This window comes from Nylanderia fulva, unplaced genomic scaffold (genome assembly GCF_048542155.1).
Source record: "Nylanderia fulva isolate GAGA-0341 unplaced genomic scaffold, ASM4854215v1 Scaffold8, whole genome shotgun sequence".
NCBI lineage: Eukaryota > Metazoa > Arthropoda > Insecta > Hymenoptera > Formicidae > Nylanderia > Nylanderia fulva.
The window spans coordinates 472,757-488,088 of record NW_028190916.1 but is presented as its reverse complement, the minus strand read 5'-3'; the positions used below and the strand labels follow the sequence as shown (position 1 = coordinate 488,088).

Genomic DNA, 15,332 nt, shown 5'->3' with positions numbered 1-15,332 from the left:
CCAGGTTCAGGCTCACCGCCGCATAACGTTATTGCGGATTACGATACTCTGCTCGAAACTAGCTCACAAATTACCTCGAGAAACCGTCGCGGCTTTACCGGAAGTTACGTACGCAGTCGACCGGTTTACCGTATCCGTGGCCATGTCAGGATTTGCAAATACGGGTCGACGCTAAACTGACCGAATAACTGCTGCCAGCTTCCGTCGGAATATCTAGCTTTCTCTGCTACAAGTGTTCTAATCAGTAACGATCCAACACGGAAATATAAATTAGATATTTTTGTAAACGTAATATAATTTGTGATAAAAAGAATTTTAAACTATAAAGAGTTTGACGTCTCTCACGAGATAATATTTTTTGAAACTCTGTAAAATATTTTACTTTTCGGGCATAAAAGATTCTAAACGTTAACACATATGATGTTATTTTAATTTATACAAAAATACATAAAATGTGTGTTATTCAATGTTATACAATCCCTGATTTTTCTCTTTTATAATTATATGTGTTTAACCATCAAAGTTTTCGAGGGATCAATAACACATCAATAGTATTAATCTTTAGAACATTTAAAATAAAGAGGACAATGTTCTAAAAATGAAGAAATTAAATTAATATTTTTTTTATACACTGATTCATTTTCTATTGATTAAAAGATTTTGATTGTAATTATATAAGCATGCGGAATGCCGCGTGTGAATTTTATCGCCAGCGACGACGATATAAAGGTAAGAGATGAAAAACACACTGAATAAGAAAGATGACTCGCGTGCCATGTCCCGCTGTGAGTGGAGGCAAATAAGTCTAGGTCGATTGGCATTAGCATAACTAGGCGACCAGGTTCGAAGGGGAACAAGAACGATCTTCTCGAAAAAGCAAACACCGGCCATTATATCGTTCTGATCAGCGATCCTTGATCAGCGGCGCTTTTATTATGCACCGCGTTATATTCCGCCGGCTACAAAATCGCGCGTTTCATCTTTGTCTCTATTCTCCGAATACGTGTTGTGCGTTTCTTATCGCTCGCGTGTGCGAGACGATGGCACGGGAAGCGTGCAAGAAGAGGGTAGACTATGTAGACGAGGAAGAGAAGGATGAAAAGTGAGCGCGCAGGAGGAACGAGCGATGACAAAAAGAAGTAGGACCCGATATGGGCGAGAGCCCGTCGTCACTCGAACCGTAAGGAACGCTCCTTATTTATTATTTAATTATAGATTTATTGCCTGGTCGCGCGCGAAGCGATCGGTGATGCCATGACGTGCACGGGAACACCTGATGTGGATCTGCCAGTGTAACGGTGGACGTGGAGAGACGAGGCATGTCCGCGATCCAATTTGTCTCCAGGGCATAACATTCGTTCGCGTGTGCACGTGGCAAAGTATTTCGTGCATGAAACTTTTATAAACGACACGACAGTCCGATCTACAGCGCATAAATCAGAGCCGCACAGATGTATCGAACGATTGTAAAAAGCTATGGCTAGTAGTATGTACTACTCGCGTGCGATAATGTATAAATTTCGTTACATCATCATTGTGTTCGAAGAGCGATAGAAGGGTAATTTTTTAAAAATGTTTGTTCAACATTTTTTTGCAAGTAGTGTAATTAATATTTTTATATTCCAATATTCCATGCATGAGTTACTTCTTTTCTCTCTCTCTTCTAGATATATGATTATTATTTAATAAACTTTTATTTTTTTAATGAGAAATTAATTGTTTATCAGATATTTTTATTTTTGCTAAAAAAATTAAAAGAAATCATTCCTTTATATTTCCAAAGAACTTGTAACAAAAAACCTATTTCTTAGAATAGATTTGAATGCAGCATACAATTCATTAAATTTAAATGATCCTCCAATTTGCTTCTGAATCTTTCATGTTCGTCGATTTGGATCGTAATACGCAAAGCCGGCTGCCGACAAGACCAGATACGAATGGCATCGCGTTTGAGAGAAAGCAGAGACAAAATTGCATAATGATAAGGAGAGGCAAGGACGCAAATAGAGCACGTACTCTCTCGTAGATAGAGAATATACGCGAGACCGAGAAGCGGTAACCGGAATATTGTGAAGAAACGCGCGAGAGAGACGAAAAACTCGGCTGAAAGACGCACGTCGGTATTTCTTAGTTTGCAACAGTTAGTTGTTTCTTGTTCGCGATGTTGACGACACGTTTTAGTGCCCATAGATGGGAGCGCGGTCCCTCAGTCGAGCCTCGGTCAACGCAAAAATCTTGCATTGATTGATCGGGCCCCGGCAACGGAAGAGAGAAATAAGGGTGCGCTGTAGTTTAAGTCCCGGAAAAAGGAAAAACGGACGAGGCAGAAGAAAGGTAGATGAAGGGTGATTTTCATAGCGACGATGAAACGAGACGACGACAAGAACAAGGAATAGAGAGATGACCGTGGCGTATATGTATATGGAGCGAAAAACTGTAGGGGATCTGCAGATGTATGGCGCCTCGCGACTTTTTAATATGTTCGTAATACGAAGACGTTTTTCGGGGGTCTGCTGGTCGGACCACCTTCAAACTGCTTCGTTTCTTCTGCTCTCTTTCTGTCCTCTTTCCGCTCTGCCATTCTCGCGTGCACATTCATGCGCTTCTTCAACGCGGAAGCTGGACCTTTTTTTTGCCACGCTGGGCCAGTGACGTAAAATATGTCTGTTGCGGCCGGGCTTTAAAAGTCCCTAAGCTTTTTAGCGATCTTAAGAGACCGGGTGTCCACGTGGAATGTCGATGGCCCGTCATCGTCGCTGTGGATGGGGTTATTTACGTATCCCTCTCTTAGACGCACGAATACGTATCTGCTGATATCAATTTGAAAGTCTATCTGATCATGCTACCTTTCCGGGTAAATGTGATTTCGAAATATTTATTCATATGTATATTTTATTTGACCAAAAAATGTTAATATTTAATATAAACATACGGCGCGTTAATGATTGAATAATCAAAAGTACGAAAAAACAAATTTTTAAAATTGATTACACTTTGTTGATGGTTGAAATTAATAAATTATTTTAATTATTTCCTAAACAAATCCGAAAGATTATTTTCAGTTACTCACCATTGGAATAGAGTAGATGAAGACTGTACTGGATACCGTTGTTTGTTTTCTGGCCTTCAGACTCCTGTAAAAAAGCAGACACACAATATACATATATGTATACGGAAATGACAACGCATTGTATTAATGTATTGATTGTATTCTTAAATTATGTATACACACACAAATTCTAACACACGTAGCTCACAGTGGTTATCGGTCTCGCGTTCTTCGCGCTCCGCTCTATTTTAATTAAGTGCATCGTGACGCAACGCCTGTGTGTGCCCAGCCTGCTCCACCTCACGCTAATTATTAATTTCTTGATGCGCCGGTAAGAGCCATGCCATTACGTATGGCGTGCGATGCATAATTATCATCCTGCCCCGTTGACGAGTCATGCGTGCATCGTGCCATATGCCGCGACCGCGGTAATGCATTTTCAACTACCAACCCCCGGAACATCATGGTCGCTGGTACACCCACGACTGTACCCCTCTCTCTTCCCTCTCCACGCCACAACCACGACTTTTAGTCGTGCATACGACCTTTCGCTTCGAGAATAAACGTTGGCAGTCCGATCGATTCTACGTCAAATTAACGTAATTACGCGCATAGATGTGTAGTAAAACTTTGTCACGCTGTGTTATTCTTCTGTCCGCGCAGAAACGCGATGTTACTCAATTATATAGAATTTTTCTCTAATATAGATCGTGTTAACCTTTCATAAATTGTATCGTTTTTTTTTTTAGATGAATTAATACGATACGTTGATTGCCATATTTATAAAAGAATGTATTTCACAAATATAGAGAATTAAATTATATAGGTATTATTTCAAAAAGAATATATACAAATTTTAATTACCTAATCACAAATAGTAAAGTTATATAGATATTAAATATGTTCATATTTATAAATTCTTGGATATAAATACATGCGTAATAATTTTTCAAATATAAATAAAAATTATTCAGGATATATAAAAAAAAAAAAAATTAATTTAATATTAATTTTTTTACGACATTTTAGGTTTGTCATGGACAATCTAATTTTTTTAAAACTCTCTTATATTTCAAACTCGACTGTATCAGTCGCTCCATTTCGACGAGTTCCGTAGGAGAGATATCAAGATTATAGCTTATCAGCTTAAGCCCGAGAATAGTAGAGACGCGAATAAGAACACCGCATAAATCCATCGCAAGATTTCTCGGCGAACGAACGAGAGAAGTGATCATTTTTCTAACGAAATATTCCCCTCTCTCCGCTCACATCCGCATCATCGGATAATCGGCCCTACTACTTCGCTGATCGGCGTCTGACCGACGACGTCTTCCTTCCCTTTTTTTCCGCCGCGCGCGCGCGGCACCGCCCGACCGAGCGCACGCATTAAGCTCTTCCCTGTCGTCAGTGTTCGTCGCAACCATTAATCTCTAAATTCGTCCGGCGCGCACGACGGACGGACGTTAATCAGATATACACGCGGATAGGTCGAGCCAGCTCTCTCTCTTCGACTACTTTTTAATTAAAGCGGGCAAAAAGCGGACGGAACGGGAAAATACTAGGTATTTATCTAGAACCATTTTTTTTTCATCGGTTGCATCGAGTTTAGCGAGATCTCTCAATTCACCTGCTTGTATATTGTCATCCGTGACAAGCAATCATTTTGACATTACTTACGCACAAATTTTATATGTCAATTGTGATGTTGTAATTTTTATTCTTACAGTAAATAAAGATAAAATATGCTCTTGAGATTTTTATCAGTCATTTCTAGGGAATGCTGTAAATAATTATTACTAATCTTTAATTCAATTATTAATATCTTCGGCATAATTTTAAATATGTGCTATATTTCTCGCGTTAAGATACAACACAGCAGCTCTTGACGGAAATATTTCTACGCTATAACTGTAGTAAAACACAATTCCGATTAAGATCGGCAATGGGCCGGAGGTGTGTGGTTCGAGGTACGAACTCGGCACGGGGTTGATGCATGTCCGCGGTGCATGACCCTAATTAATAGGGAGGCCAACGATGCAACTGTCCCGACAACATAAATTATGCACGTATTATAAGGTCAGGATAGGAGAGAGGAACGAGCGGGAGCGTTATAGATTTGTGGAAAGATGAAGCGACAGATGCTGAAAAGAACAGTGTAACAAGAATAAGAAGAGAATATTAATATTCGTTTTACGTAAACTTTTTGCAAATCCAATATTGGAATAAAAAAATTTGTATTAGGAATAGAATTTCAATGTATATTATATCTGTTATATCAAATCGACTGCAAGAAATTTTTTGAATCACTAGTATTATTAGAAGTATCATTATAATATAACGTAAGATAAAATTTCTAATTATTTTTTCATATTACATGTAATATTAAATATTAATTATTTTGTCTCTTCATGCACATTACAGATGGAATTATTGGTGGAATCCAATTTTCGATTTGCCCAACTTCACAACCTTCGGCAGTCGCGCTTTGTTACATTCTTAAATCCTACATCCGAGAACGCGATCTATACGCCTTCCTGTCGAATTAGCCGACGATTTATGGCGGATAGATTTATTAGGGGGAGTATACCTCGTTACCTTAGGGTATAGAGGAAGAGAAAGAGAAAAGCACAGAGAGACACGAGAGAGAGACAGAGGGACTTCCGACAGGACGTCGTCGTTATACGGGACTTGCCAGAATTTCAGAGGTTACGGCCGGGATTACATTTCGATAATTTATACGCGCGTGGACCTTGGCTCGTCCTCGTGTCGTGCATCTGGATTTCCGTCGGTTGTTTGGTACATACACATATATATGTATACGATAGCGTGCACTATGGCTCGCTACGTATTGCATTTAATGTAGATCCGATCGATCGATGTAATGCCATAAAACGCGCTGCATGCTGGTTGTTTTGCGTATACGTATATATACTGGAGATGTATATATATATATATATATATACTTGTGCAAATTCGCGAGAGATCTCTCGACGTAACGATTTCTCTTGCGCAAGAATGGATGCTGCGTCGCGCGGCGGCAGTTAACTTCTCCTTAAACAGCTATACTAATTGACCAATAGAAAGTGGAGCTCTAACGATGACTGAACGCTGACAATCGCGTCCCGTTCGAGAGATTCTTTCGGGATTGCAATAACTCTACGAACTTGGATTCACAGCTGTTTGATGATTTTCATTGAATCGATGTGAATTATTGCGCGTTATTCCTTGCCGATTGGAAAAGTATATACAATTAGCAGCTGCCATTTAATTTTCGTATATATAGAGTCACAATTTAGGTGTTTCAATTATCGTGTGTCCAAAGTCCGCGTAATTTAGACGTAAAATCTGGTATGATTATAATTGTATTATAATTTTTGCGCGAGATGATCGTTTCAAATATTATCTTTATATAACAGCACTGTTTCTGAGCTGACTTGTGGTATCCAGGACAGCGAAATTGAGCGTAAAAAAATAGCTTCGTCGCGTTTCATAGCCATAACGTGAAAGGTCTTAAAGGTATACGAGCAAAATGCCCTTTCGCATATACATCTATATTATACATATGAGCATATCGCGTCATAAAATATATAAAAGCGTATGACAGAAAAAAAATTCATTGTTATATAATTAGCTGTATAGACTGTATCGTCGGCAATTACGGTAATTTCCCGTATATATGAAGGCCGATATTTCTCGCGCGAGTGCCCGGTTAACAAACGCTCGTCAAAGCGTAATCTCCGATCGAAGGTACGACGAGAGACCCTCTCAGGACGCCTCTTTATTATTCGTAGGTCATTCGCGCTTCGCGTGACCGATCCTGCATCGCGGTCGTCCATCCATTTCTCACGCGGCCGATGGATTTCTCGCTCGTCCGACTAATTGCCGGAAAAGAGACGCCGGATTATGGATTCTATACGGGCGACTATCGATACGCGTACACACACGCGTAGGCGTCGCTGTTTAATATTTGACGCCGGCCTCGATGGAAACGGCAATTATCGAGATAAGCGCGCGCGCGCTGCGCTTGCGCTTGCACGATATTCCCTGGCGTCATAAAGGGCCTCATCGTCCTCTCCTTTTTTCCATCCGCGGCCTCCCGGGAGAGCGGCGGTTAGGCCGAAGCATTGAAATTCCGAACTTATCACTCGCTATCGTCGCTCCATCGTCATTTCCACCGCTGGTAGGTGCTCGCAAACTCGTTCGCCGCCATCGACGCGCGCCTTCGTGAAAGAAAAATGTCTCGACGCGAGAGATCGGGCTCTTCTCCACGAGCTTTTTTCGCGGCAGATCATTTTTTCTTTTGCGCTGTCACGATTTAGGACAGTAATTCGCGTCCCGCGATTTATCGGTCGATCAGACGGTCTTGGAAGTTTTTAAAGAATCAAGTGCGAATATAGTAGAAATCATTTACCTGATCTTTCTCGTCGAAACCCATGAACGACGTCCTCTCAATCTCGATCGGTTGGCCATGTCGATCGTAAAGTGCGATTACGAAATGGAAAAAATTACTTTTCCTCAGATTGCTCGGTGGTTGTTTCTCGAAATGTGCCCGGCCCACGCCAACCCTGTTCAATCAATCAGATATAACACAGTTTAGAATACCGTCCATAATAATTGTCTGTTTTGCATTAGAATTTAAATATATTTGATAAAAAAAGCACATTTTGTTACGCTAATTTAAAGTAAAGATTTTTAAATATTTAATAGGATAGCAGAAAGATAATACTAATTTTTTTATTACAACAAGCGCACAAATGATCTTTGGCAACAATTTGGCAATCCTTAAAGTCAAGTGAAACGTTATGTTCTTCCATGGAGTCGAATAGATGTATCAGTCTTTGAGTGGAATAAGAATGCGCAAACTGGCAGAGAGAAAAGACAAACGAGGTCGACTGTGGGGAAGCGCGCAGGTGGCCTCGACGCCTTAAAATCCCATTAAGGTCTCATGTGCCGAGATTAGGCCGCCGGACTCCAATGCCATCTTTGAGTAATGGCACGGAAAGTCCCCTTTTCGTTGCACTTTGCCTAGTTTGCGTCAGGATATCAGTATCACTCGATGCGAATAGATCTCGTAATACTCGGAGGTCTTTATCACCGTTTTACCCTTCATTCTTTCATATACTGATGTTAATAATTAAAATGCTTGCGATAGAGTGATTATTACACGGTCTCAATTTTATCATTATTGATGAAAGCTCTTTCGGTTTCATTCCGTTAATCCTCTTTTTGTAAAATTATAAAATATAGGCTGCGCGAAACTCTTCCCGGATCGCAGCAATGAATCGTTGTCGATTCATAGTAAATATGATTGCGGATTTTTCGAATTTTTCCGCAGAACGTTTATTGCGCTCGGCGGTTAAAAATCACCGCCGAGAAATCGCATTATCGGCGCCGGTTCTGTGTGTGCATGATCGTGCCGTCGCGAAACGATAAAACCATCGCACGACTGCACAGAGCCGCGCGCACAGAGCCATCAGGGCGGACCCTCGGAGCGGAAAACTGAATCGACTGGACCGAAAATGAATAGCGGCAGTTTTGCAGCACATTTGCGAAATAAATGATGGTATCGGCGGTGCGTTTGTCACGCCAGGTGGTGGGATGCCGAGCCGCCGGCAGGTCTAGGGGGTGGAAACGCGAGGTGGTGGATGGAGCGCGGGCTTTCGGGAACAAACGGGGTGGATCACGGCAAAGGGAGGACGCGTTTCCGTGGAGGAAGGGGAGTGATGTACTGCCCGTGTCGATAATTATCGGTGGCTGATTAACCGGTCGCCGGTTCGCGCCCCATAACTCTCGACGTCCGATTATTTTGCCCCGTTTGCCATGCACCAATTCCTGTATAACGTGTAGGCACGTTCCGCCGTATACCGTTATATTATCGCCTCGCACCGATGCACCACCACGCCTTTTCGGAGGCGACTATCGAGGATTGCGGAAAACCGCGCATACGCATGCAGTTTGTATCTCTCTAACGTGACAATAATGCGTATGCGGTTATCGGTGCGTGCAAAACTTACGCGTAAATTTCTTTAGGGTGGAATTCATTTCATTTTAAATTTACATTGTATTTGTTAAGTTATTTAAAATTTTATATACATATATTATACACAAAACGTTAGAGAAAATAGAAATAAAAAATAGTACAAGCTGTGTAATTACAATTTTTTTTTCAAAAAAAATTTTGTAATTAAATATTTGATAAATGAATATATATCCCAAAATAGTCGGAACGTTTGGTAAAATTTAATAATGATTAAATTGAAGATCGTGGTAATGTGCGCAATTCTTCATAATTCAATTTTCAACAAATAATACTTGCTTGAGGAAGATGTAAATTTAGAAGAGAAGAAAAAAAAACATGCAAATTCGCAATTTGTTAATTTTAAACGTCATAATTTCAAACATATAGCATAAGAAAAAAAAATCAACATTTTTATCGATACATTCGTTCCTTAAACGACTGTTTTTGCGTTATTTCTCGTAGTATGAGCGCCGTACGGGACGCTCAACGTTTATGAACGTTTATGAGTTACGTTGCACGAATACACGAGTGTAACGCGCTTCATGCGCTTATAGGTGCGCGCGTGTTGCTCGCCCTACCGACCGACACCGAGGTGATAATTACGGGCTCCATTCGCGTTTACTGTATTCGTGCGTGCAATTTGCCACCCGCGCACTTTCGGCTGGCAGATAACGCCCCGGTGCTCGTTTCGGGCACCTGCGAATCATTCGATCCCCCACCGTTATTCCACCGCGATGATTATTCTTTTAACTAAAATCGTGCGATTCGATTCGATTTGCACATCCCGATATCCCAAAGCGCGACGTGTATTCAAATACGCAAATAACGCGGTGCAAAATACGCGGGAAGATATAATTCGCTCCCAACGCAACGTCTCGATGTCGCGAGAAAAAAATTCTGCGTGAACTTATTACGTGTGACTATTTCGCACGATTATGTGATGAATAAAAGCGAATAAAGGCGAGACATACGCGCGATTTACGAACCGTGCGGATATGAAGTTACGAGGAGAATTGCGCTTTATGTATCGCGTTAGGAAAAAATTATACGATGGAGCTTTTTCGCTTCCGTGAAATCTGTGATATCATTCAGAGACCGGGATATAACGACGTATAATCGACATTTAAACGATGACGAAGCATAATCTGCGACGAAGCATTTGGAGAGAGCGGCGGATTGTCAGATAAATGATCGATATTGCTTATACTTTATACACGAAATGCGACCTACGCTATTCCGCGCGCGCCGTACATTATGAATGAAATATGCGGATAATACGAACCCGCACTGATATGGTTACGAATTCACGGATAAAGCAATCGTAGAGAATTACAATAAATCCGCGGGTAATACGCACCGTCGGGCGTTATATTAGTTATTGCGAGTTTACCCGAAGCACATTCTCTGTTTACGCTCGCACCCAACGCGATTCATAATGCGCGCGGAGATAATGAGCAATTTGTAATATATCCGAATGTAATTTGCTATGAGCACACGTGTTAATGCGAGCGTTGTTCAATTTAGCATGTTTCATCGTTTCATAATGTTTCTTCTGCATAAAAATGATACATTAGTTATTAATAGACGCACGACAAGTATGTATATTTTACGAATATTTTGCGTAAGAATGTTCGCGATATAATAAATAATTTTTGTGGATTTTAATTAAGCTAAAATAATTAAAGCTCTCATATTAAAGTATTTATATTTTAATCGGCTAGTATATTCAATTATTAAATATATTTATAAATTTAAATATAATTAATATAATATATGTATATATATACAATTTAATTAATAATTTTTTATAAATATATAAACATTATTTATTATTTTATATTATAAAATGCAAACGTATTATGATACTGAAAGAGCGATACATATATGTATTGCGATATGTCTTTCCCCAGATTTGTCAGACAACTAACCGTTTCGAAGATCGATTGCAATTTTTCTCCCATTCGTTTTTTCTTTTTTATCTCTGATTCATATGCGAAGTCATACGTTTTTTTTGCTACGCGACAGTCCCTTCCGTCGAGTGCGGTAGTTTATTGCTTCATTAGGTGGAAAACTTTTTTAGGGGTTTTTAAAAAGCGTGAGAGTTTATGCCTCTGTTTCGCGGGAGTTTTAAAACAATTTCGCAAACCTCTCCTCTCTTTTCTCTCTCTAGTTGATTTCGATGTAACGCAGTTGTGTGGTACAACCGTTCTTCGCAGCAGGAAACGAAACTTTCCAGCTTGAGTTTCCATGAAGGCGAAAGTTGACGCTTAACATTTTGCGACTCTTAAACTTTGTAAGACAATTTATCTTGATTGCCGCAACATTGATATAATTAAGTTTAATAAAAAGAAAAATTATGTTCTCTCTGAAATTTGGATGCCTATCATTATTTCTTACAATAAATAATTTGAATCATGTAACATATCAATTGCTTAATCATGTTTGTAATGATTCTAAAATTATGCGATTTAATTATGTACATTATATTATAAAAAGTTCATTATACTGTTAAATTTATATTTATACAAATATATAATTAATTGAAAAATATATTTAATTCGCATTTAAAATTTAATTCTTCATTTGCTTATATTTCTTTATATATTTTTATTTTTTAATAATCTTGTAACGTAATACTATCTGAGCAGTTATAATAAAATTCGCGCTTTAGTTTCACGAGTGCGGAATGAAATAGAGTTGTCTCTCTTCTTGAAGAGGCTTCAGAATTGTCTGCAGAAAGAACGATTGGATAAACGAGGGAGAAAGTACGGGGAAAGTCCGAGATGAAGCGATGAGCAAAAGGCGCTAAAATTCTCAATTACATTAACTCGATTCCGGTCGGTCCTCGTGTCACGGTACTTGGAGGAAGGGATTAGTTAGAGAACCGCTATTGGATTAGCGAATCCGCCGGCTCGCCCGGTTTACCTTGCTGAGTAGTAGATATTTGTGCCTTCGTCGTTTGTACGTTGTACAAATCCTTTAAACGAAACTGCAATAAAGCACGGTTTATCGTTCGCAGGAACGTGTAACATCGCGATTTGAAACGATATGCTCGTGAAAATAAAGAGACTATTTGTTTTCATAGCACGCAACAGTAACTATGCTGTCAATTTTCAGCGTTATCATCTATGAAACGATGATAATAGGAAAGAAAAAGATCTAAAGGGTCAATTCACCGTTCTATGGTGCAAAGAAAGAAAAAATTGCATTTTACTGATTTGTTGATAAATGATAGAAGAGTGAATTTTATATTACTACGTTAATAAATTATATCTTCTTAAATCATTTTTTTTTATTTCTTTCTGTGATAAATTTATAATGTGTATATTTGTAAAATATAAAATTGATCTCTGATTGTGTATTTGTGATAAATATATCTAAAATTGTCGCAATTCTAGTGAATACCGAGTTTTAGGGGATGCGAAGGGATATAGGTCGCCGTGCGATCCGACGGCAAACTGTCGGCAAACATAGAAGCAGCACGCATTTATTTGCACAATTTATATGAAAGATGAATACATTTCTGTATTTTTTATTATCACGAGCTTTGATTATTTATTATAATAGATGAAAAATTAAAAGTAAAACAATTTTAATGTTATACAATGTGTACTTTGTTTTCTTCTAACAAACAATTAACAAAGTAGAAATATAATATGCACAATATGTCTTTAAATATAATTTATATACTGCATCAAAATACAAATATCACATTTTAGAAATTGATAGCAACACAATTTTACCGCGCGATGATAATTTTGTTCTTTGACAAAGTTAGTACAAAAGTTATTGCGTGTAAAATATTTCCTTTGTTTAAATTCTTGTTTAATGCAAAAGGAAAATTACATGAAACTGTTATGTCTCTCACATGCATTTTCAAGTTATACAATTTAATAAAGAATTTCATGACGAATCCAATATCTTAAACGTATCACGCAAAAATATTTCCACATTAATGTATAGTTAGATATATTTTTTCTCGATTCTTATAATGAATATAATATATAATTTGAATAATAAAACATAAATTTTGTATACATCTGGCAATAAGTACATCTAATTTGACATGTGTCTCGATTACTTATTGTCAAAGAGTATGCAAAAATGACACATGGATGTACTCACGTTCCGTTGTCGGCGAGCGCGGGCTGCGGCCAAGCACGTGGTACAGGTTCCTCCTTCAGTATCTGCCTCATATCTTGAGGCGCGAAAACCAACGGCGCCCGTGGATGATGATGAGGCGGCGGGGGTGGCGGTGCCACACTCGCACCGTACAGTTTACGTCCCCAGTGACCCTCGAGCTCGACGGGACTTCCGCCTCCCGTGGTGGCTCCGGTACCACCCCCGGCGCCGAGTCCGAGCCATGCCGAGCCCCCAGCACCCACGATCGTGGAGCTGGGCAGGAGACTGCTCCACTCGTCGGACCGCGTGGTGAGGCCGTAGGGACTCTCTTGGGGCAACAGGCTTCCTCCTTCGCGTTGCCACTCTTTGCAGAAACCTTCGTCGCCTCCTCGTTCGCCACCCCTTCGCGCTTCCGCGAGAGACTCCACTGGTTGTCTCTCCGTCAGAGCGAAAATGTTCGGTGCCACGTTTCTTTAGATGCGCGCATGAATTGTTATCACTTGAACGCCAGCGGCCGGTAGCCCGTGGCGGTGCATGAATGTCCGCTCACCACTGACGGTGTCGCGTCGTTCCGGGTTGCACCGTCAAACCGGGCGCACCGACCGCGTGTCGATGCACATGCGTCCGAAACGTGCGTGCCACGAGTTCGCGATACGAGCGCGCACTAAGGGGTTGCGTCTCACAATGCACTGTTCTCACTGGATGACAGTTCTCGTTCGCTCGCGCAGAATCGCGAAAGTGTCTCTTCTCTTTCTCTATCTCGATTCGCGTTGCTTCTCGCCAAATCTCGAGGATCTTTATCACCGGTTGTTAATCACTTTCTACACGATGCGCCGCATATTCGCAGATCTCGTACCGGACGTCATGCGTTATCTCTTCAACCCTCTCTTCGATCGTCTCTATGATGATGCTTTCTTCGAAATTGATTTACGATTTTTTCTACTTGATGATGATATATTGGGACACGTGAACGTAATGCAGTGGTAATCTGAGCACTCGTCGGAGGCACCCTGGCACGTATTATCGTCGTCGCCGAGACGTCTCAAGCGTATCTCGTGACCAGCGGAGAGGTCCTTCGAGGTCCCCAGTCGCACGTTGTTTCCCGTTACGGAGCCGCTTGTCGAATGTGTCAGGGCCGGCACTAGCGGCGTGCCTGCAGGTCCCAGTGGGGTCGGGCTTTGAGGATAGTGGTGGGCGCGGCCAAGAACGACATCGCGCAGCGACCATACCGTTGGGGTGGTTTTACCCATTTGGTGCCTTGCACCAATCCACTGCGAGTTCCTCGACCAATGGATGAAGCTGTCTGTATCCATCTCGACGCCCATTCCAGATACCAAGGATTGTGGCGCCGCTACGGCAACGTCATGAGACTGTCACTCTGGTGCGAGCCGCACTACCCTCAGGGTCGGTACTGTGACGCTCCATTCCTTGGAATAAAAATGTAAGGGGTTAAACCTCTTAAAAATATCGAGAAATTGCATTTTCGGGTACTTGAATAAATGTTTTTTAAAGTTTTATGCATTTTTCTTCATGAAATTTACAACTTAATTTTTTATTGATTTTTTGTAAGATAAGTTAGGTATTTTTCAGCTGCAGTACGTCAAATATTTTCTCGTAATTTTTATCACATTATTTCTAACGATAAACTAAATTGTATGGATGGAGATAATTTTATGTAAAATTTTGCTATTATAGAACATTTTTGGAAAATTATTTGCCGTAGTAATATAACTTACTTTCTTAAGAAAATGCGATTTTGGTAGATAGCTTGTATTTAAAACGATTTAAATATTGTGCAGCAAAAAATTAGATTGCTTTGGCTGAACGTAATACATAGCTTCTCGCTGGAATCTTATTTTAACGCAATGACATTTAGATGTACCCTATATTGCAAAAATATCTTTTATTCTGCTCTAAATATTGTTTTGTGCTCGCGTTCTGTCATAGTTTTTGCCAGGATATAATCAGAGTATAAAGAAATCTGTGATCTTTTCCCTCAAGAATTTATCGAGTCTTGTCACCAACTGACATACCATTTCTATTGGCGTTAAACTCACTCTCTCTTCGCCGCGTCGTAGATCACCCGTTCTACTTGCTGTTAAATCGATTAGTATACATCAATTTGGTGCTTAGCTAATTAAA

The 15,332-nt window shown here is 40.1% G+C and overlaps 1 protein-coding gene across 3 annotated transcripts in view; it reads right to left on the bottom strand.

Moving 5' to 3' along the window:
• The window catches only part of kn (EBF transcription factor knot), an 81,181-nt gene extending 66,850 nt beyond the window's left edge, over positions 1 to 14,331 (bottom strand). For all 3 annotated transcript variants that reach the window (XM_085489188.1, XM_085489189.1, XM_085489187.1), the window contains exons 1-3: positions 13,194 to 14,331; positions 7,461 to 7,614; positions 3,071 to 3,134 (exon numbers count right to left, since the gene is read on the bottom strand). In XM_085489188.1, the coding sequence (XP_085345314.1) occupies positions 3,071 to 3,134; positions 7,461 to 7,614; positions 13,194 to 13,264 (289 nt within the window). In that variant the 5' untranslated portion in view covers positions 13,265 to 14,331. The remainder of the gene's footprint in view (positions 1 to 3,070; positions 3,135 to 7,460; positions 7,615 to 13,193) is intronic.
• Positions 14,332 to 15,332: the final 1,001 nt, after the last annotated feature.